This window comes from Neolamprologus brichardi, chromosome 7, assembly GCF_056152115.1.
Source record: "Neolamprologus brichardi isolate AB-2024 chromosome 7, ASM5615211v1, whole genome shotgun sequence".
Classification (NCBI taxonomy): Eukaryota; Metazoa; Chordata; class Actinopteri; order Cichliformes; family Cichlidae; genus Neolamprologus; species Neolamprologus brichardi.
In genome coordinates, this window is record NC_142110.1 from 62,451,461 (window position 1) to 62,475,639 (window position 24,179).

The 24,179-nt window shown below is 39.6% G+C and overlaps 1 protein-coding gene across 1 annotated transcript in view; it reads right to left on the reverse strand.

Annotated features, from left to right (window-relative positions):
* jph3b (junctophilin 3b) overlaps positions 1 to 24,179 on the reverse strand; it is a 62,662-nt gene that overhangs the window by 31,287 nt on the left and 7,196 nt on the right. Inside the window, exons 2-3 of the mRNA XM_006797421.3 lie at positions 8,958 to 9,444; positions 7,133 to 7,498 (exon numbers count right to left, since the gene is read on the reverse strand). Coding sequence (XP_006797484.3) covers positions 7,133 to 7,498; positions 8,958 to 9,444 — 853 coding nt within the window. The remainder of the gene's footprint in view (positions 1 to 7,132; positions 7,499 to 8,957; positions 9,445 to 24,179) is intronic.

Genomic DNA, 24,179 nt, shown 5'->3' on the forward strand with positions numbered 1-24,179 from the left:
CAGTTACATTGTCATCCTGATGAAACTACGTCCCATTTTGTGGAGGAATCTTTGAATTCCCGTATAAAATCTATGAGGTTGTAAGGGGTTGCCACGGTGATGCAACCCCGAGATCATCTCCAGCTGAACTTAAACAGGAAACCCTTTAAAAGCCATGTCAATGCGTAAATCACTACATTATGGAGCCGTTCTTATTGCATTATTGTGAAGCACTTAGGTATACCTTTGGTTTTAAATGTGCTATATGAATAATATTGTATTGTATTGTATTGTTACAGCTCAGACTGGACTCAGTTAATAAGCATTTCTGTGAATCTAGAAGCAACCGATTTATGATTTTCACAAATTTATCACAGTTTTTTGCCAACTTCAGTCCATTCAAACCCAAACTGTTAGCAGACGTTTTCCTTCTTCTTGACTTGTTATTGCTATCTTGATACATCAAAGTCATTTTGAAGGCAGCAATTGACTGCAAGAGGTCACAAACCTGGCTCCTTTGAAGCAACCATTTCAAAGGCAATGGGATCGCCAATCGTCCCACAGTCTACAGACATTATTTTTGCTAATGCAGTAGTAAAGCTACTTTCAGCTGGGGGTCACCACAGCAGATAGCTCCGCATTTTTGATTTTTTTATGCCAGATGCCCTATCTGATGAAACCCATTCAGAAGACCTTACATGAGTTTTTTCAGATAGTCGAAACAAACGTCCAATGAGGTCCCTAAGTTGGAGTTCTCAGTGGAATAAATGCTTTCCTTTTATACAAATTGCTGTCAGTTAGACATCCATGTTTAAGTTCACACACAGGTGTCCTACGTAGCAGTTTTAATAGATGAAACTCAACAGCAAGAGACAGCAAAAATCTGCAGAATGTTGGAAAAACAAAAGCAGTTGTCCACGGGCGCCACATAGATTGCTAGTTTTGTGGTCACACTTGGACTTCAATAAACACAACACAGCACAGATTAAAGCTACATGAAGATGTGTCTAAGAAGACAGTTGCAGCTCAGAAGGGAAACACTCTACCAGTTTGTTTCTTAAACACAACCATGACACAAGCTACAGACTGGCCACTACCATTAATCGAATTTTACGTAAAGATATGCCCAAACGCCTGCAATATCGTAGTTTGCCTTTAACTCAAAATCCCAGCACACCTTGCAAAACTATTTATATTGATACGGATGCCTAGTTTCGGTTTTGCTCCGACTGCTAACATGCAAAAAGTTCATTTAAATATTGTTTGTGTCAAGATCTGGGTTTATCTGCTTTAAGCATGCATAGAGTGGCACCCTACTTTAAACAAGGACACTCCGTCCCTCCTCAAAAATAATTCAGGCCTACCCACTTGTGCATGAGCTCTTGCCCTCCAAATATTCAAGCACAATTTAACTCAGCATACATTAGCTTAACTTTTAAGGCATTAGTCTTTATTCCATATTTATGTCTTAGACCTGCAAGATCAAGCTGCAAAGCATCGTTTCCAACCACACAGCTACATTTCATGTTATATTAGAGACTTAGGATAAGATTTTAGGTTGTATTTTGGATAAACATATACAAACTGAGGTATGTCTGCAACAAAGAACAGAATATGCGGCCTAGAATATATATATATTTTTAAAAGAGTTCAGAAAGAGTAAAAATGAAACTGATGCACAACACAGAATTAAACAGAACAGAACAGATATAAACCAGGAAACCCTGCGGGTATGAAACGAATTACACCAATAATAAAATTTAAGTTAAATTGTTAAATAAGTCGGCATTTTATTAAAATGAAGGAAGACACTAGGCTTAAAATCGGAATATAATGACCTCTGAAAGCGAGAAAAACGTCATTATTTCAAAGTAAAAGTTGCACCACTGACGTCATTCTGTGTGGCAGATATTTTATGAAATTTAAAATAAAGTTTTAAATAAATATATTCTAGATATATTTTAAATACGGTGACTGAGATAGACACTGAATATTAGATGAATAAACTTTGTTTATTTGAACGTCAATAACTAATATGACTGTTTAGTGAACTGAAGAGATTTTTATGCCAATTAAACCAAAAGAGTGACCCAGATGTATCAGTCTGTGTCCAGAGAAAGGTCCACAATCTGAAGCCTAATTTAGCATCGACAGGTAAACTGGAAGCAAAAGTTACTCACCCATAACTCAACTAGCTACTACAACAAACTAATGCACTTTTTTATTTTTAATTTTAAAAAAAAGGTCTCTGTCAAGTTGAGCATTTAAGCACAGTTAAATTCATAAAGTAGTTCCCACAAGAAAGATGAAACCATGGAAACGATGTGAGCCAACCTACAGTATTGTGTTTTGGCCTGTGCTGTAAAAAGCCTACAAGTCACTATGAATGCAAATATATTGTCATCATAATATAAGAGACTGAGCGGCTGATGTGTTTGCTACCTTTAATTTGTTTTTCCTTCTTCTATGTACGTGACTTCTCAACAGCGTGAGAGGAATTTGTTGAGCAGCTGTAGCTCGCTGTGGTCACACTGCCCTCAGTGGAAGACCGTCAGCAGGACTAATAGGATCGGATCTTGACTTATTCAGCTCCTCGTGCATGCACTCTACAAACACAGATATGTTCAGCAGCTTCATTCACGATCTACGCAGGTAAGCTTATAAGCAAGAGCAGGTTAGTCTGTGAGAGAGTAATTCAGCCTCTCTGCTCTTTCAGGCGCTCTGCCAGTGTTGTTGGCATAATGCGGAAATCTGCCCTCACTTTTAATGGGTTTTTTCTCTCACTTTATTATGCCTTTTTCTCTTCATCCCACCTCACATCATTTCTTTGACACCCTCTGGTGTTTTCAATATTTTCATTTTAACGAGCTCATCCATCTCAGAAAGCAACTTGACATCTTGCGGAAAATTGGCGATCTGCTCCTAAACGTATATGCTGTACATCATTAACAGAGTGCAAAACATTACTGCATTATTGATCTGCTCCAAGGTCAACTGCTAATCAGAAAAAAAAAACAGCTCAGACAGCTGCTTCACACGCTGACTGACACTGTTGTCACTCTGCAGCCGACTGTTTCTAATCACACTTTTCAGTATCTGTTGTACAGAAGAAAAGGCATTTGTAGCTATACAATACTAACATGACAACAAAGCATGTAAACACAAAGTCACAGACAAAGCCAAAAGTTCAGATCTTCATATCTGGCTGAAGCACAACCAAAACTGAGAGAGGACAATGATCCACAGCCCAAAAAAATGTATGGATTATATATAAATTATTTTATGACCCACATTCAAACCTTTAAGTTTAGAAACAGAAGTTGGAGGATGTTATAACTTATTACTAGCTTTAAAATCCAGGAAGATTCAGACATTCTTTTTAGCCAATTCACTGTGAAAAATATCTTAACTCAAAATAGTCAACTTGCACACACTAAACACTTATCTCACAGATATAGAGCAGAATCTGGCTAAGCCTTTAAATCTATAAGCTATGCTTTAAGTTTTACCAGTAGTCCTCCAAAGCACTTTAATGCATGTCATTTTATAATAAATAAACAAACACAAAACCTACAAACTGAGCCTTAAGTCATCACAATGTTAGGCAGGTTAATGTGAGTGAGGCCAGAAGATCAGACACATTTATATAGGGACTCATGTGTTTATTTTGGGTGCCATCTTTGGGTCCGCTCCTCTCTAATACGTCCAAGCGTTTCGACCATGTGCTCCAGAAAGCATGAAGGCAACTTCTGGCCGCAAGAACAAGAGCTAGTTTGCTTTTCTGTGTTTGGCTCAATGACATGAAAAAAATCAAAAAGAAAACAGTGTGAACAAATCAGAAACAGTACGAAGGGTGTGAAATCTGTTACACAAATAACGGCGCCTATTGCTGTGCAGGCTGTCCGTGCAGTGTCCAATTCTGCATGTGGATTTCATGGAGTTCATGAAAGACAGCACATACTTAGCCAGCTGACAACATTTATGTCACTTAGATATATGTGCATAAATACACAGATGCAGAACCCCTCTCTCTCTTTACATGGGATGTCACGCTTTGGTACCAAGTCGATGCTAAAACTGTTAGGATGCCTGGGTCGTTTGACCCAGGGTTTTGAGTTTATATATTATTTATCATTTCTATTCTTTGGTTTCTTTGTTAGAGTTATGTCTTATGGTTTGTCTCTGTGTAATCCTTACTTGCTGTCTCCCCTGTCTGCTATATCCCCGTGTCCAGTCAGTGTCTGTGTCTGCCCTGGTCCCACGTCTCTGTTCCCTCTGTTGCAGTGCGTGCTAGTCTGTGTCTTTAGTTCAGTCTGTGTCGTGTTTCCTGTTTTATTTTGAAGGTCCTTGTCTGATGTTAATGTATATGGTTTCGCTTCCCCTTGTCTCGTTAGGCCTGATTTGCCCCAGCTGCCTGTTACCCATTCCCTGATTGCTCCCTCTGTGTATTTCAGCCCTGTGTTTCTCTGTGTCGCGATCTACCCTTATCTTGCTGTGTGCTCTGCTAGTCTTCTGGTGTAAGTTTATTTTGATATATCCAGTTATGTTACATTTGAGTTTAGCATTAAAGCTGTTTTTGAGTTCAAGTTTTGCCTCTGAGTGTCTGCACCTTGAGTCCACCTACTACCACTCCTGCCTGCACACAGCCTTCACATAACAAAAACTCCAAAATCACAGCAGGACTTTTCATAACATAGATGCTACAGGTGGCAAGAGTTCTACATGGAGATAGTTTGAGTTTGAGTTGCCTGATCAGGAATTAAAAACGTCATGTTTTTTTAAAAGAATTCAAAGCGTTTCATCTTGTAATGGCTTTTTTTTTTAAATTTATTTATTCCAGTTGTTTTTCTTGATACCTGTTATTTCCTTCCTGTCTAAGCTCTACAGAAAGAGTTTAACAGCAGCAGCTTTGTCACCACCAGAGGTACTGTAGCCATACCCTGGATCCTTGAAACAACAAGGTCTGGACACAAACTAGGCCATGGGCCTACTTCTGATGAATCCCCACTTGACAAGAGTATCAATGTGTATCTGTGGCTTCAGGTCCCAGGACAGCTAATTACTTTCTGTTTTGAGTCCTTAGCTGTAAAAAACCCCAAAACAAAGAAAAAAACAAAAATGGTTCTATATTGCTGTCCAAAAGTTTCTTGCAGCTGTAAAGAAGGTCAGGGCAAGCCCGTTAACATCATCAGACAGACTGCTCTCATTGTTTTAGCTGAATGAACTCCGTTTTAATGAGAATCAGCCCTCATCTCCATTCAGCAGAACAGCTTTATCAGAGTCTTAACAGCTCCAGATGGGCTTGTTTGGCTCGCCAATTTCAATCATTCTGTAACCCTAATTTCACCTTAACCTGAATCTTATTTTTAATATGTCACTGATCTCAATTACATGGTAAAACAAAGCCATCAGCAATTGTTTTTAAGCAGAGGATGGACAGGTGAAAGACGAAAAACAGCTGTTTTAAGATGGATTAACACATAACAGCACCCCGTGGATATAAACATGTTGATGCCTGGGCTTTTGAGATGCAGCCCTGGCACTGCCATCTTGCTTGGGGGTTCTGACTCACCCAAGGTAAGACTTGTTCATTTATTATGCCAGAACCTGGAAACACAGTTTTGCTATGAACATGTTTAAATTGATGTACCTAGTAAGCTGACTTAATAAAGAGGATAAAAGTCATTGAGGCAATATAATGAACAAGTTGTTTAAACTATGGGAACTATTTTACAATAGTATCATATTAATCATTTTAAACATTACACGTCCTGTGAGTTGCGAGTTTACTACTTCTAAAGGATTCAAGAGAGAGTAAGTAGCAGCCAGGTGCTGCTAATCAGATTCATTTAAATAACTGATCATCAGAAAGTGTGAGCAACTCTGTAAAAGCAGAAATTTTGGCAGTTTTCTGGCCCCCGAGCGTTCAGTTCAGGTGTGTATTAACACAATTACAAAATCTTTCCAGTTATGGTCATCACAACAACTTCAGACCATGCAATATTCAGATAAACGACAAAAACCCCAAGAGCTACATCTTACAGTCTACAGGCCCAGTTACCATGTGAAATTTTGAAGTTTGTGACAGGAAAATAAGAAAAAGACTGAACAAATACGGCTTGTTTGGAAGAGCTCCCAGAAGAAAGCCTCTTCTCTCTGAAAAGAACACGGCAGCACAGCTCAGGCTTGCAAAGTTGCATCAAGACTTCTGTGGAGACGTCTGACCATAATGCACAGCACAACATTTGGCACAAACCCAACACAGCTTATCTGAACAAACTCCTCACACCGGCTGTCAGCACGGTGGTGGAGGGCTGATGATTTGGACTTCGTCTTGCAGCCACCAACTCCTCTGTCTTCAAAGTATTCTAATCTGTTGTTAATCTATGTTGGCCAAAACTGCATCACGCAACATCCAAGCGCAGCAGCAAATCTACAACACAATGACTGAAAAGGAAAAAAAGAATCAAGTCGCTGTAATGACCCAGTCAAAGTCCAGACCTCAACCTTATGCTGTGCATAAACGAACAACAACAAATTTCAATGAATTGAAGCAACATTGTGAAGAAGAGTGGGACGAAATTCTCTGATTTTTGGTTAGCATCCTCTGCTAATAGAAATGCAGCATAGTATAACAGATAATAGTTTTCTTTGCCTTTAGATAAGAAAAAATTCACAACATTTTTAGCAAATATGCTAACATTTCAACAAATATGCTATTAGCCTTATTGCTGATGATTACTGCAGAGCTGTAAATATGAGGAAGGTCAGAAGAGCAAAGCAAATTACAATCTCAGGCTCTTGGCATTTGCTCTATAACAGTAAACGACAAATTATAAAGTTAGGGGGGAATTTCTCTTAATGACTATTTATTTATCTATTATTTACTATATTTTTATTAACACTTAGAGAAATTGCCTGATCAGGGCTGTGTGGGTGAGATTTGATTAGCAGTGGCTTTAAAGCAACCCCACACCTGGCGTCATCTGTTGATTCAAGTATCATTAAATTCTGATTGGTGTATAACATAAAAAATGAATTTAAAAGCACTTTTTTCAGATGAACTGTGCCAGCTTCAAACCACTTGAATTTTGAATTAACCAGGACCTGGAACATGACTTCATTAAAAGGTACCGCGCCTATAATTCCCTACCTGGAAAGAGCAATCTCAGCCTTTTGCCGGGCGATATCTGCTGCCTTCTGCGCTCCCTCCACGGCTCGGTCCACCTTCTCCCTGATCTTACTGGCTCGGAGGGGGATCAGGTTCTTCCTCTTGCCGCTCACCAGGATGTTCTGCTTGTACTTCCCTTCCTCTTTTGTGCCATCAGGAAACGTGGTGCAGCCATAGCCGTGCCGCTTGTTGCTGAGCCACTCCCCTTCGTACTGCAGCCCGTCGGACCGCCGACTCACGCCGAATCCGGTCCGCTTGTCGTTCTTCCACTCCCCGCAGTAGGTCTCTGTTGCTGTGGCGTCCACATCGTCTTCAGCGACTGTCAGCTCTGTGTCTGCATCTCCAAGGCTGGAAAAGGTGAAAGGTTACATTAAAATAGTAAATAATCAATCATGGAAGGATCAAAAAATGTTGCTTTGTAAATAAGTTATATATAAGTTTAACCCCCAGCTGCTGTTAGTCACTGGGAAGATGTCATGTTAGGTGTTGGCTAGAGTTCACAAACGTCTATTAAAAAGTTGTTAAGGAAACAACTAATGATTAATTTAATCAATCCCCATACGTATTTAAAGGATATCATTAGGCTTTTTCCCATACACAGATCAATAGCTTAACTTTCTGTTGAGCTGCTGCACCTCACAAACAAAAGATCCGAACAGCGGATGCATGCGGGTTCTTAATCAATTTTTATTCATGGTCCATCAAAAGGTCACATGAAACAGCCAGAGCCAGACTTCTGTGCCACGGTGACTATAACTACTACTACCAGCCATCAGGTTACGAGGTGGCGACTCAACTCAAAATAAGCCGCCTCAATCCAGCATACCTGGAGTTTGACGCCAAGCACTTCCATGTAACATCTAAGCCAGATTAAGAAGCTGAAGTTCACGCAATGAATTAAATCGGCATTAAACGTCTCCTCAGGCACCGGTCCAGTGGACCAACATACTGACCTTTGACCTATAGTCTCCTTTGGAATGCATGCCAATCCATTTAAAGGCACTTAAGAAGAACAGGTGTTTGTTTTTTCCTTGAATCCCTGTCCTCCAAATGAAGGACAGGTCACTTCATAGTACGTCATTCCACTACCCTGCGACAGAGTTGATATCTGACTCACCACGTTGGACTAACCACGTTCCAAAGTCATTCCAGTCACAGTCTTTCAAAGCTAGACTTCCTCTTGCGTGAATTAAGAAATGAGACCACAGTAGGTGGTGTTATTTGTATGTTTTTGGGTGGATAGACTCATGTTTGATTGACATACTTTTCAAGTAAACATTGCTGTTAAGTTAAAATCCTGCCAGAATTTTTTAGAGTGTTAAATGTCTGACTTTTACAGTACATTTGAACTTTTCAGGGATAAATATATTAGATTGCATAACTAAAACATGACAACGATGATGGGTATCAGTATGATTACTGTGGAACTGGTCAAGGAAGGATCAGTTTTAGTTAACCAACACAGTATGCTGGATTTCTAAGGTTTATTTTTGGGCTTTTTGCCTTCATTTGATAGTTAAACAGTGTGGAGTAGACAGGAAAGAGGTTAGACTTGAACCCAGTCTGCTGCGTTTTAGTCATAAGGCATATGCATACCTGCTCAGCCAGTGAGCTAAACTGGTGCCCTAGTATACAGCGTGAAACAGACTTCAAACTAATGAAAAATTATGTTTGAGAACAAAAGGTTTGGCAGATTGCCCCAAATTTAGATGAAAACTATATGTGCAAAAAGGTCTTTGTGGGTCTTTTATATCTGGTATCCTGCAGCAGCCCAAACCTACCACCTCTATTGTCCACGTGCCATTACCTGATGGTAGAGTTGATATCAGATGCAGCAGAGGACACGGTACTCATGCCAGCTTCACTCCTGAATGAGCTCTGTTTAGACCTCTGGGAGGCCAAAGAGCTCCTGGACTCTGACTTCCTCAGCTTGAGACCTGACAGGATGGATCTTCGAAAAAGCCCGCCCTTCCTTTTCCCCTTCAGCAGCTCAGCCTCGCTGTGCGCCGTCAGCACAAAACCTCCCCGAGACACCGCGGGGCTGCTGCCGCTGCTGCCTGTGCTGCACATGGAGACGCTGGTGGTCAGCGTGCCGGGAAGGGGGGGAGGTCCAGGAACCACTGCCCCAGTCCGGTCCAGCAGAGCTGTCCCATTGCTGTGCTCTGAACCGGAGCGGAGAGAGTTTATGGAGGTACGAAGCGGGGAGCGGATAACGGCTGCCATACCGTAAGGGACGCTCTGACGAACTCCGTAGCCATGACGCATCCCGCCAACCCACTGACCCTGAAATGTTCCTGAGGGGGAAAGAAGAAAACACTGATTAGAATTGATCAAGATCACATGGAGATGCATAAACAAACAACAAAATCCCAACCACTGACAACAATCAGTGCTTTGTGGCATTAATGAAAGTCATAAAGTGATAATAATTCGCACATAATGATTAATGTGTACACCTTTACTGTGTCGACTGACACTATAGATCCCACAGCTACAGAATCAGATACATAATGAATTCAAAAACGGGAAGAAAATGGATTTCTTTATGGGTTAAATGAGGGATTTCACAAGTGATCATTTCAGTCAGCTGTTACACAAAATATTTACAGTCGCATTAATTAAAATGTGCCAAAAGGTGCTGCCTAGAAATACCTGTCGTCAACACAAAAGGGTTAAAGTGCAGTTGTTATATGGGTGTAGGGCAGCTCAAGTTAAATCCCCATGGAGTTTGTTGTTAACATAATGTCTGAGACTGAGATCCCCGAGGCCTTATCCACCTGAGACTGTCTAAATAAGGGATTTAACCCCTTAACGCCTAGTTTTTGTGAGTCAAACTTACATAAACGATACATTTTAATCAATACATTGCAAAAAATGTGGGATGTAGCAAATACGATAAAAAAAATTTAAACTAATTTAAGCACATTAATATTTAATTGATTATTTTTTTTTATTAAATTGCCTGAATAAATGCTTAATTTTCAAAAACTTTAAATTTAACTTTAAATTTTCTGGCAACAATTTCACAATTCTGGCTTTAAAGGTTAATATCTCTCCCTAAATATGGAGTTCAGAGATATATACGGATGTGATTGCACTAATGGTGATTTAACTTGAAATGCAGCATTATAAATTGAACAAAATAAGTGAAAATAATTATTCTGTAATGAGTCTGAATGACAGACGTGCATGAACAGGAAGTCTTTCTGTAAAACGGTCACAATATACAGGAAGATAAGTAAGACCCACAGGATCAGCCACTCAGACCCTTTACAAGAAGAGCAGGTCCAGACTTTGTGTACAGGGGTAACTGGGATCTAACGATACCCATCAGCAGAAATAAACATGTTTAGGTTTTGGTCTCTAATGTTAATATATCTGCTGATAACAGTGGAACTCAACTAAAGTCAATTAGTAAATAATGGACTGTAACTTAACACTGCTGTCAATTAATTGCTGGCAAGCCAGTGCTAACATTAGCAGGTGTACCCCCTTTACAAATACGTTAACAAACAAAAATAAACAAACAAATGAAAACGAGATGGAAGCCACAGCATGCTCTCCCAGGAGAGGCCATCTTTTGTATACAGTGTGAAACATTTCCAAAACCTACAGCATATACTGCATGTAGACTCAAATGTATTAATAATTTCTCATTTATATTTGCCTGTATTTACCCAATTGTCTCCTTAAGAAATTGTTGGAATGAAACTTGAACACCGTCACACATACAGCAATTATGAATATCTATATGTTTAAGATTTATATATCTATATCTATATATCTATATAGATATAGATATATATATATATCTATATCTATATCTATATCTATATATCTATATAGATATAGATATATATATATATATATATATAATGGATTGGATTTATATAGCACTTTTCAAGGCACCCAAAGTGCTTTACAATGCCACTATTCATTCACTCTCACATTCACACACTGGTGGAGGCAAGCTACGGTTGTAGCCACAGCTGCCCTGGGGCAGACTGACAGAAGCGAGGCTGCCATATCGCACCATCGGCCCCTCTGGCCAACACCAGTAGGCGGTAGGGTAAAGTGTCTTGCCCAAGGACACAACGACCAGGACAGAGAGCCCAGGGATCTAAATAAATATATATCATCAAAATTTGTATCTGTGTGGGAATTTTTTAGACTCACCACCAAATACAAAATGAAGAATTTAAAAAAGCACTGCAAGCCTGGCAAAAACCACCCATAGGTGGGAAGGGTTTTTTTTTTTTTACCAGTAAATAATAGCTATCAGCATGCACTAACTCAGAAAACAACATCATAGCTTTCATCCTGCTAGCTGTCTGGCTGGGCTAGCTTCTCTCTGTTTTCTTTCTGCTTTGCTCCGCTGGTATCTTCACCATCGCGCGCTCTTGTTTTTGATATTGAAGGAGAGGAGGCGTAAAGAGCAGTGAGGGGTTTGTGACATTAACACAGTGGGTGCTGCAGTTATGTGGTACGTGCACTAACCTACGGCTACTGTGACCCCGAGAGAACCATTTGATTTAGCAGAAGACTACTGAAGAGAGAGGGACGTCGGTTTTGGAGCAAAGAAGTTTCCTGAGGTCAGTAAAAAAACTCCTTAGCTCCATAGCTCAGCTTGACTTACTCATACCAAATATTAGTATTTATCTATAAAAACCTTCTATTCCATGGTCTCTGGACTACTTAGTTCACTTAACCCAAAAAATCCACATTTCAAAGTCAAACTAAAGACCTGAAATAACAATATAAAAACACCAAAACTACAATAGTTTCCCGGCAACATTTGAAAATGAAAGCATCTGCTTCTGGTTTTATTTCTCAATAAATGCAATACAGACATGACCAATAAACAGTGTTGTGGAGTAACGGAATACATGTACCGCCGTTACGTATTTAAAATACAAAATATGAGTAACTGTATTCCGTTACAGTTACCGTTTAAAAAGGTGGTATTTAGAATACAGTTACTTTGTTGAAATAAATTAATTACACGGCGGTACTTCCCTGTTTCATATTGTGGCGGGTCAGGACTGTTTGGGTTTTGTTTGACAGCTACGTTCTGTTGTTCCAGGTGGCAGCGTTACGGTTGCCATGGTTACAGGGTGGCGCTCTCTCTCTGCGTGTTTCCTGGGTGAGAGAGGCCTTTTTGTTGTTGTTGTGCTAAGCTAATAGGCGGAATGCTACAGGTATAGCTCTAAAGAATGTAGCATCATAGGCAGTGTAGTCCGTGCTGCAGGGAGAATGGACTGCCATACACGTTATGTGTCTGTGAGCGAGGGAGGGAGAAAAAGGAAAAGTACGAGCTGTCATCGAGCAAAAACGGGAGCTGGAAGCATGTAAATATAATAATAACCACTGCAGCCAAGAAGAGTGCCTGACGAGCCCAGTTGTAAGTAAGCTATTAAGACTCGACTGTACACCGTGTTCGTGTTTTCCTCCGAAACAATAAGTCCCGCTGGAGCAGCCTTTCAACGCCTCTCTCTGTCTCTCGCTAGCAAAGTTGACCCAGACAACAAAGTAAAGCTAGTTTTCGGCTACGAGCCCGACACAGAACCCACCGTATTAGCCAGAGGTCCCTTTACTACGGTTCGGAGCCGCGGACCTTCAGTAACAGTAATAAATCACAGCAATAGTACATTCACGTAGTTGTAAACAGCATGATAATATATTAAGTAATCCAAAGTATTCAGAATACGTTACTCTCATTGAGTAACGTAACGTAATACGTTACAGAATACATTTTGGGGCATGTATTCTGTATTCTGTAATGGAATACATTTTAAAAGTAACCTTCCCAACACTGCCAATAAAGCATCATTAATGAGGAGTTCCTGAATGACTCAATTAATCGTTATACAGATGATAATGAAAATTTACTGGAGAACAGAGTTAATCCAGTGATGTTTAGTTCATTTGTGAGTAATGAACACTTACACCACTTGCTGCAAAGCACTGATTTTTTGTACTCGCTGGTATTTAATTTAACTAATTAACTGTGAGTGCGAACGATTGTCTCTCTGTGTTGGCCCTGCGTCAGATTGGCGACCTGTCCACGGTGTACCTCTTGCCCAGTGGTGGCTGGGATAGGCTCCAGCCCCCTAGCAACCCGCAGTTTGGTGTAATTCATTCTGCACTTCATTCATTACCAAGCATTTGTAGATTTCACTAGTTCCTCTATTTTTTGTGTTCTCTGTGCTAAGGTGTTGGGAAGCAGTACAGGGGAGTGGCTTCCTTTTGTCACTCCCATTCATTCACACCATGAATCTGCACTGTCCGCATCCCTTGCTACATAACAGTCCTGATATCTCTGTGTTGCTGAAAAGTAGGGCATCTGAGTATGCATATGCATGCATGTTCCATCATTCCTCTTTCTCTCTCTCACTCTCCACGGAAGTGTGTGTTCCAATAGGAGGCCAAGTAATCCATCCCGCCTGCCCATACCTCTGATGTAACAGCACTCTGATTCATTCTGTAGCGAACGCACTCGCTCAAAACCAAACTACATGACCATATAAGGACTGCAACCACATTCTTTGTCTCCATCACAAACACACACAAACGTTTCCCTAGTGGGCTAAAGTGTCGGTGAAATGGGAAGTGCTGAATGAAGACAATATTATAAGCCAATCGTATTCCAGGACACATGAGAACATGATCACACGGGCACAACAAGCACCCAGACGCCGCTTTCAAAAAAGCCCGTGTGAGCGGTGGTGTTAAATCTGAACCTGCCCCCACGAAGTGCTGCCTCATACCACCACTCACCCCCCCCCCACACACACACACAGACACACACACACAAAAACAAACAGAGGCTGTGTCACAGACAGCTGGCGAGCACATCTGGCAAGGCCTTTGTAATCACATCAGCACACAGCTGTACGACCATATGAAAGGCGGATCAAAGAACACTCGCACACACACGCACAGACGAGCACCTGCGCAGCAGCTTGACGAGATCACCATTTCATCAAATGGCCGCCAGAATGCTCCAAGGCCGGCGCAAGAAGAGCGAGCATCACCTGCGAGTGCGTGTTTGTGCTGACAGAGCAGAACGGAAATAACCCGCCGCTACAACAGGTCACGTTCATTTAAAAAGGCAGTTGTGTAAATTATTTAAAAAAAAAAGAAGCACCAGCCGCATCCAAAGAGGAAAAAACATACAAAATACATTTTTTAAAAGTACGACTATTACACTGATTTTTCATTATGCTGCTCCTGTACACAAATGTACAAAATGTAAAGGAGTAACTGCTCACGGTTAAAAATAAAATTAGAATATGAAGCTGTTGGCTTCACCCACAGGTACTTAAAAACTCATTATACCTTATACTTTCATTTATTACCAATCCACTTGAAGATATTTCTAAAAGAAAAAGAAAAAGAAAAAGAAAAAATCAGGGCCAAGCCTTTTGCTAATAACCCTTTAAATAGAAGGCAACAATTTAATGTTTCATACTTCAATTGTCAGCTTTTGAACTACTGAATTTTTTATAGTCTGGCAAAGTTGGCTGTAGTTTTGCATCAACCATACAATAAATGAGTACATTTCCCAAAATAATGACCTATCCCTTTAAATTAACTGTATGAGTAAAATGTGAAAAACGGGACAAGGGTTGTTTCATTTGCTGTTACAGTAAAACCTCCAAATAGGAGGATTTCTTATGTATATACAGTGTACTATAGGTAGTATGTAGTACACTCTGAGGGCCCATTCGCTTTGCTGGACAGCTTGTTTCTGAGCTACTAGTGTCTCTGTGTGCGGATCAATGTTTACAGCACTGCTGTTTACAGTCCAGTTATTATAACAGATAAATATTTAAAATAGCTAACAAGCTAAACTGTGAAATAATAATTGAACCACGAAGTAACCGCTTCAGCACCGTCCTGCTAAGCTCAGTGTGTACGATGAGTACAGGAACCCAGAAGAACGTGTAAATGTTTTACATTGTCCTTCCACTACTGGATTATTATTAGCTAAATTACATCTAGATTATTACTTAACTCTGTGATTCATAGACTTAAATCAGCTAATATTTCTGTAAATACTGAAAAAAGCAGTATAGCACAATACAAGATATCAGCAGCTTTAAAAATACCTGCTACATTGAATCAACACCTCTCTATAGCACTAACACAAACAGTGAAACATTGAAACCTTCAAGCATGTAGGAGTTATTGAAGGCTGTGTTAACTGCAGCTGGGTGCACCAAAGAAAATGGCAAGTGAGTGTGTAAATGAATAAATATATGTGAAGCAGTATGTGGGTTTGAGCTTTTTCATGACTTCTTGGAAGTGTATACCACCCTCAGTCTGCCTGTCGCTCTCCGTGGTGCTGAAAAATACAGCGTAAGGCAGCTGGCAGTGATTTCACTGCAATATCGCACCTTACAGAGTCTTAACTGAAAGCAAGTGCAGTGGGGTAACTGTACTGGAGTTTTCTGACAGATGATACACTGGATTGGATTATCCTGCCGTGGCTGTACTGACAAAACAAACACTGTTGGGATGTCAACGCCTCAACCTCAGGAGTACAGTCGCGAGGAGAATCTGCTCCTCAGCTCCCACGCCAACAAAATTTCACCGATTCTGCCTGGAAGCCAACGGGAGGCACGAGCAAAGTGGACTCTCATTGCAACTACAGCAGCAAGGACAAGGCAGCTGCGCGGAAAGAGTTAACACGGCGAGATCAAAGCTGCGGAAACATCACAGAGTCACAGCGATCTGATCATGCGCCAACCCCCAGGCTGAATTCATAATTGTCTCTTTAACAAATGCGCGTGTCTGTCCTCTGTTTCTAGGTTAAAAACTCTCTGCATTATAGGGTCTGTATTTCATTCACAGCAAACAGAAATCTTTAAAGTATTACTGGACTGTACACACACACAAAAAAAATTTGATTACACGGCTAGGTGTCTGTGATTCTTAGTCTGTGGTTCTTGTGTGTCCACATTACTGCATAGCAGACTACTTTACAACTCAAAGTATTGATTTGTGATGCACAGCACTTGCAAAGAAAAAACATGGAGCAAGACAAGCTGGAAGGAGCTCAAACTGGTTATTATATGAATTATAAATGTGTTGTTTTACCACGTCAGCACTTGCCCTTGTGCATATGAGAGAGATGGGGAGGGAGAAAAACATAAGACAAGACAAGGCCGAGTTTATCAAACACTTTTTCTCCTTTATGTTGCAGACACTCGGTACAAATGGCTGGTTGTTGCTTGTGGTCGTTGGAGTGAAACTGGTCACAAAGAGCTTTACGACTGCACCAAAAACCGATTGCTTTGGGATCTAGTAGGTTGCCGTGGTGACCAGCAGTTTGCATGGAAGATGCTGACTTGTCGGCGAACAGGGTAAAACAGCAAAACGTGCAGAATGTAAGCTGTGGTGGCAGAGATTAAATCTCACCAGCCGGTGGGGACGTTGTTTTCTGTGTTCATATTTTATGTGTTGCAAGAGTAAATCTGGACTTAGCAAAGCGAGAAACAGGCAGCAACTCACATGTGCTCTCATAGTGGAAAGTTGAAGAGCTTGAAGTCTTTGTCGTTTAGCCTCTCTGTTGCTTGCAAAGTTGTTAAAATAATTTCAGTCATCATTTTGGGGGCTTTAGTATGTTTTTGATTTATTATTGAAGGTGTTTTATATGAACAAACACTTGTATATAGTGGCTATGCTGCTGTAAGTTTTATTATGTTCTATCTGCTGTGTTTTCTGTGAGTGTTTCAGATGTGCAGCTATACTGTGCTTGTGAAAACTGCTCATCTACACTTGTTTTGTGAAGTTATATAACACTCTTCATGTCTAATGCATGGCTTGGCAGAAATTATTTAGCAGGCTTTCTTTTACATAATTTACTGTATGTGTGTTTGATACTGGTTATACACCCATTTTAAAAATATTATTGTTCATTTCTTTCAGAAATTAACACGTTGTTTCTGTTTAGCATGCTGAAGGGAACGTCTTAAAAAAAGACATAACACCTGTGGCTTTTTGAAAATCTCTCAATCTGCTTAGGTCAGTAATGGCAGAACAATAAAAAGGGAAATTGCGTCTACAGTAATAAATCTTAGGTGGACAGATACGCTACAGATAAACTACATCTATATGGATTTCTAAATCATCGAAGACTTCCAGTAAGCCATCAGCAAGCTGGCTGCAGTCAGTGGTTGCATAAAGGCAGAAACTGCAAAAACAAGAGCAGAATTCACTCAGAAGGAAATGAATGGAAATGAGAGCTAAGCAAGGAAGAAACACGTTAGAAGCGCTTCATCAGCAACGTGATCCAGAGGCAGCCCTCGCTGAAGCCAACATCTATGAGGCTGTAGCAAGCCAAACAGAAGGGGGACGCATGAGTGGAAACCTCTCCCCTCCAGCAGATCCCTTAGACTGCACTAGTCAGTAGGTTAAGGATCAGTTTGCCACATGAAGCTGTCAAGCTACAGGACATGACAGCGTGCACCACATTTTTACCACTTAAGAAAAGGAAATGACAAGTCTGACTCTGGTAACAGACCCGATATGTCATACATGAAAAGTTTTTTCAATATATTTAGGCCTTCCATAGCACTTGAAACCCTCTCATCAAACATCTTCACAAGATAACTCAATATGTCTGACCATACAAGATTTGAGGTCCTGTTCAGCAGTGGTCTTCCAAGATTCAGTGACAAGTTGGGTAAAGAATCCTCTGTGCACAGCAACGAGCTTTCCCTCAGTTTGGCTACAGTGTGGGAGAGGCTGGAAACGGCTATTTGACAAGGTGGATTGTTTTCTAAGATATTGAGTATGGATTTACATCTTTCAGAGACAAACTGAGAGAGTTTGTGAGAGCTACATTCCTGAGTTGCTATACCTGAACAGAACAGGTGAAATAAAGTAAACATGATAAAATCAGGATGTTTTACATTGAAGGTGATCTGTCTCCACTTGCGATGCACTTTTTCAAGTTTCACTACAACTTGGATAATGAACTGGAGAGTGTTTTCAGACACATTGGCATCTTCCAAACTACAGACAACCATAGAGTTTGCCAAGTGGTCTCCAACATGTCTCTAGATCTGTGTGACTGAGGTTTTATTCACACTAGCTGAAGTCTAGCAGACAGTGGCTAACAGCCCCCTGTGCTGGCTATTCCCCTAATAATGCATACGTATAAGCTTTAATGAAACTTGCATGGGTCAGTACTGTAACGGTTCAACCCCTTATAGCTTATATATCATGAAGGACGATCATGATGCTTCCAGCCCAGGCAGTTGCTGTTCATATAACACTACACCATCCCAAGTGCTTCTCGGGCAAACTCCATCTACGCAGTTAGTAACGCATCAACAACAGTGCGGGGCAGACTTCCAAGACAGATATTTAGAGTTTCATGATTTAGTCAGCACCATTAATCCTCACTGCAAACATAAAACTTCTCCCGTTACATAAGCTAAAGCCTGCAGATGGGTTGCTGTTTTGGCTTTATAGAAGGCACATAATAGTAATGACCCTAGAAAAAAAAAGATAAACAACAAGTTACTGAAAACTTGGTTTTTTATGGGCATTTTTCACTGAAAATAAAATGTTTTAGTTTAACAGGGAGAATTAAATCTTATGCATCAATCCTCCTAAATAATTTTAGATTTATATTATTCTTATTCTTATTATTATTGTGCTATAAAGTGGAGCAGTCTGTAGTGAGAAAAACTACTGAAGAGAGGCAAAGGGAGAGGACGGTGCACAGACACATCGGCTGGGGGAGAAAAACAGCAACTACACAAACAGAAGGAAAGACAGATGGTAACTAAAGACAGGTAGACAAGAAAACCGACAGGCAACAAGCCAAAAAAAAGGGCAGTACAGTCAGGCTGTGCAGGCATGCAGACAAACACACTAAACTGGTCAAATCACTGAACACTGAAAGCAAGGAAAGTCTGTTCAAAGCTAAACCTCTTCCTGCCTAAATCGCTGTGTGGGACTATTATCCGTTTAAGGGATTTTGCTTGGGCCCCTTTTTTCTGTCTGAGTCTTTCAGATTGCAATTTGAGGATTATTCATCTGCTCAGAAATTTCATAAAAAAGGCTCGTGATAACGCGATGACATTCTGATGACCTGCACATCGAAAAAATGCCTACAATTTTCTGTCATTTTGTAACCAGTGTTTTGGTGATAATAGTTTATCCAACTAGGAATGGTTTGGCACTTATAAAAAAACAAATACCGTCATGTGTCCTTAACCTCAGTCAGTCAGATTTCTTTGTTCCCCATAAAACATTTAGTCTGTTTAACATTCTCATTGTTTGCATCCATGTTCGTCAACTGGTGTTCTTTTGTTCCCATTTCAGTCTTGCATGATTTGCTTCACAGTCACTGAGTTGGATGTTCTGGGCTTTGAAAGACTTTTGTAAGACTTGAGGATCACTTTGCTTTTTTTGTTGCATTTATTCATTTGTTGAGACCTTCATGTGGATCAAATTGGCTACATATTTTTTTTTATAAATGCATGTGTATAAATTACTTCCCATTTTCTTGTGCAACCCTTAATCAAATGGAGTTCCACAATCCTGTGCTAAGTTTTCAATGTCGTATACGTATGTGCATCTTTCTTACCAACAGAACACGCTTTACTTTCAGAAAGAAATGGCAAAGAAGAAAATGCATGATGTCAACGGCTCAATGAGAAAGAGCATGAAAAAAGAAAAGCACAGTGGCCTGGCATTCATAAATAAACTAGCAGCATGACGGCGCTCTTACCAGACAAGTAAAAGATTCCTGAAAACCAGTGGAAGAAGAAATACTGAAGGGGATAAGCATCAAAGATCATAAATAACTCAAAAAAGGAATCCGGAAAGGGATCATGACCTGGCAGCAACACGGGGAAGATGCTTTTCCTTTTACGTCAATACAGCAAATGGGTGACCTCATCAACTGTGCAAACTACCGTGGGATTACAATCCTATCCATACCAGGCAAAGTGCTTAACAGGATCATCTTGCACAGAATAAAGGAATTAGTCATCATTCAGCTCCACTGGGCTTCTCAGAGAATAGATCCTGTACTAACCGAGATACTGTGTGACCCCCGAGCAAGAATGGACGACAGCTTTCTGCTGTACAATTTAAAGTATTCGTCATGAAAGGCAGCTCAAAAACGTGTCCAAAGAAGACGCTGTCAATTTTTACCTTGCTAGCAGCAACTTAGGATTTGGACATTTGGATAACTTGTCAGCCAGTACTATTAAGGTGACCTGGCATTACAGTACAATACCTATCAACAGATGGATGAGAATATAGTAATTTCATGTTATCTTTCGTTTTTTCTCCTAAGTTTTCCCTGTCAACTGGTCCATACAAGAAGATGACAGGTATTGAAAACCATTAATCAGTACAAATATAAATACTTCCTGGAAATGACAAGTTGCAAACCTTAACTAAACATGGTGAGATCCCTTTCTTTAATAGCTACAGTTAGATATAAGACTATCAGAATGATTTACATGGTTGAGAAAAACAACTTCAAAACAGATAACCGAGTCAGGGACACGTTTTAGGAGTCAGGCATCTCTTTTCCAAGGTACACACTTTCATGAATGTAAACATGGAGAGTTTACAACAAGGTGAAAATTACTGGTGACACTCAACAACAAGGCCAGATTAGACATTACCAGAAAACATCTAAAATAGCTGCACAACCAAGATGAACTTGTACCCAAATAATAGAAAGACAAAAATATGGAGAGGGAGAGCAACAACTCACGATCCAGTGCATACCATATTATCTGTCAAATATGGGGGTAAGTATTGTTATGGCATGGGCATCTATGGCTACCAGTGGAAGCGGGTCAGCAGTGTTTATTGATGATGTAACTGTGCTATATACTCTGCTCAGATTCAGCCAAATATTGCAAAACTGATCAGACAGTGCTCCACAGAGCAAATGATTAATGACCCAAAGTATACCGCGAGAGCAACCCGATAGTTTCCTAAGGCGAAGAAATGAGATCTTTCACAGTCACTTGTTCTCAAGCCAACACTGGAGATAAAACTGGATGCAGACAAACAAGCAGACGCTGAAGCCGGCTGCAGTAAATGCCTGGTAGAGCATCTCAAGGGATGAAACACAGCATTTGTTGATGAGTTCTAAATTTCAAACAAAATATTTTCATCCAAGCGTTGAAAACAATCTTTATACTTAAAGTGGCGCTAGTTTCTGCTAAACAATTCCTGATTAGTTAATGTAATACTTTAGTTAATTCCCTAAATCATAATCACATCTTGTTGGATTTAAAAATACAAAAAAGCTAATATTTCCCAAAGATGTATGAAGCGAACTATAACTAATACAGATTATTAGTAATAAGGTTACTGCCAACACAGTTTTTTCAACATATCCCGTTTAGCAGTACTTGGGTTGCAAATACAGCAACACTAGACATTTGAATGCTTTTAGCAGTTGGTTGACTTCCTGACTCAAAGAATACTGCTAGAGCAACCCAAGAGTTTCTCAAGGCAAAGAAATTGGATATTCCTCAATGGCCAAGACAGTCACATAATCTCAAACCAATACAGCACGCTTTACAGTTACTGAAGACTAAACTGGAAGGAGAGACCCACAAACAAGCAGCAAGTAAAGGCCTGGCATCACAATGGAAGAAATTGAGCATTTGCTGACGTCTGTGACTTCTAGACTTGCATAACATAATTTTAATTATGTTAGTTTGTCCAATTACTTTTTTAACTTTTTAAACTTCTGGAAATAGGGACTATGCCCAGGAGCTGAAATTAAATTAAAGCAATTAAAGTCAGTAATTCATTCACTTGATTGTTTTATTGAAAATCCACTTTAAAAAGACCACAATTACAACAAAATAACAAAACCAAACAAAGTTTCCCTGTGAAAAAACCCTATGGACCTAACTTTACATTTGGCCTCAGCCATAAATGTAGTAATATTACAGTAAAGGCTGTAAAATGGTGAGATGCCTACATGTTTTTTAGTTGCATTGTAGAGCCAGAATTAATCCTTTTAACAGCTTTGCCAGATGGACAATCGAGCTTTGTGACTTATATAATGTTTTTTTCTAATCTAACCAAGTAGTTTTGGTACCCAGAACTAATCAAGGAGTGTGTGAATATGAAAGTGAAAAATAAAAGGAAACAACAATGGTGCCACACAACATCTTGAAACAAAACTCAACATTCTAAAAATCACATGGGATAAAGCATACATCATCACTAACCCTCTCGTGACCTTGTTTGGATTTTTTAGGTATTCTCTCTAAAAAGAGGAAATAAAATAACAAAGGATATCAATACTGTGCACTGCAAAAGAACAACTGAAAAATAAATAAATAAGAAAGGTGTCTCACAACTTTAGGGCTTTTATTTTGAAAATAACATGCTTTGCTTTGACTTATAACCTTCTATCATATTGCAGACCTCCCAGGAATTTATCTTGAGGACGCAGGAATAAGTAGTAGGATTTAAGAGTGTAATAACGGACTGAAACAGAAGATGGCAGCTATGCATGTACAAGCATGCCAGCTGCCGTTAAACCCCGAAAAAGAAGAAGTATCTCTGTCCCAGAATTCATAGCGCAGCCCAGCTCAGTTTCCAACAATGGCGGCAGCTAGTTAGTTTTAATATTACTGTTATTATTCTTTCTGGGTCGCAAAATAAACGTTTACCATATTTTCAAGTGAGAATGTAGCTGTGTAAACCTCAAATATCTGCTCAGTTTATCAAGACACCACATATTTTCAAAAGCGCTCCGACGTTTTCGGAGACGTCTGTTACCCACTAGCACGATAGCTAGCCGGGGGCAAGATTCACTAGAGCCCGTGAGAGCACCGGACTCCCGGCAAATCGTTTTCAAACCCTCCGCCATCTTTCACTACTCAGGTTAAACATACATAAGTCACTTAGATAACTTCAAAATGTTATTGTTTGGCTTTTTTTAGTATTTTATTTGTTCCTGAGTTAATCGGTTTGGCTGAGATTAAAGTTATAGTTTTTACACAGCTAAATAAACGTCAAGCAAACAACTGATTATCAGAAGTGTGAGATGCTCGAGAATATACTCCAGTGTCCTGTTATATTTTAGATAGCAAGGAGTTTATTAAACTTCACCAAAACAATCTGCAAATTTCATTAAAATTTAATAAACTATCATCTTGTCTTTATTTTTAGTTAGCATATACCTTAAACACTTAAAGCTGTAAGCTAATGATAGTTATATAAGAGCAGATGCATGCTGGTGCAATAAGCTGTATGTTTTATGTCCAATGGATGCATGATCTGATTAGTCGACTAATAATCGGTGACTAGTCGACTATCAAAATAATCGTTTGTGGCAGCCCTAGTTTACATAAATAAAGGTGAGCATGTCAAAAACAATCTATAGCTGCTAGAAATGCTGAAGGCAAAAATGAAAGGAGATGGCCAATCACATTCAATAGCATTCAGTTAACAAGTTAACTAATGCTATTAAAAACTACCACTAGCAAACCAACATCAGCAACTTTGCTAACAGCAAACCTACCTTGATAATGACATCAAAATAACATGATTGCAATATTTATGTATCTGTAAACAGCTTTAATAATTCCTTATAATGTTTTAAACCAAAATGCATAACATCTGCTGGTTTCAAATGTTTCTTCATCCAAATGGACAGTCTAAGAATTGCAGGTAAAATACTGGATTCACCTGACTTGCATGACACTTCCTTTGAATTTACTTTCTTTCTAGGCTAAAATAATCAACAGGATAAGCCTCAGAATTTGGGAAATTTCAATATTTCTCTTTTTGATGAGATTTTACAAAACAAATTTTTTTTTAAATAAACTAATCATAAACATAGACATAGAAGGACAGAATACATGAAACTAAGTTGAGTCAAATGAGAGGAAAGGGCTGTCTGAATATGTAATTCCTACTTGTGACTTGTCATAGTCACAAATAAGAGTTCAAACTGTTTGTGAATTGCTTTTCCCTTCCTCTCTTGTGAAGTGAAGGTTTTCCTGCAAACAGC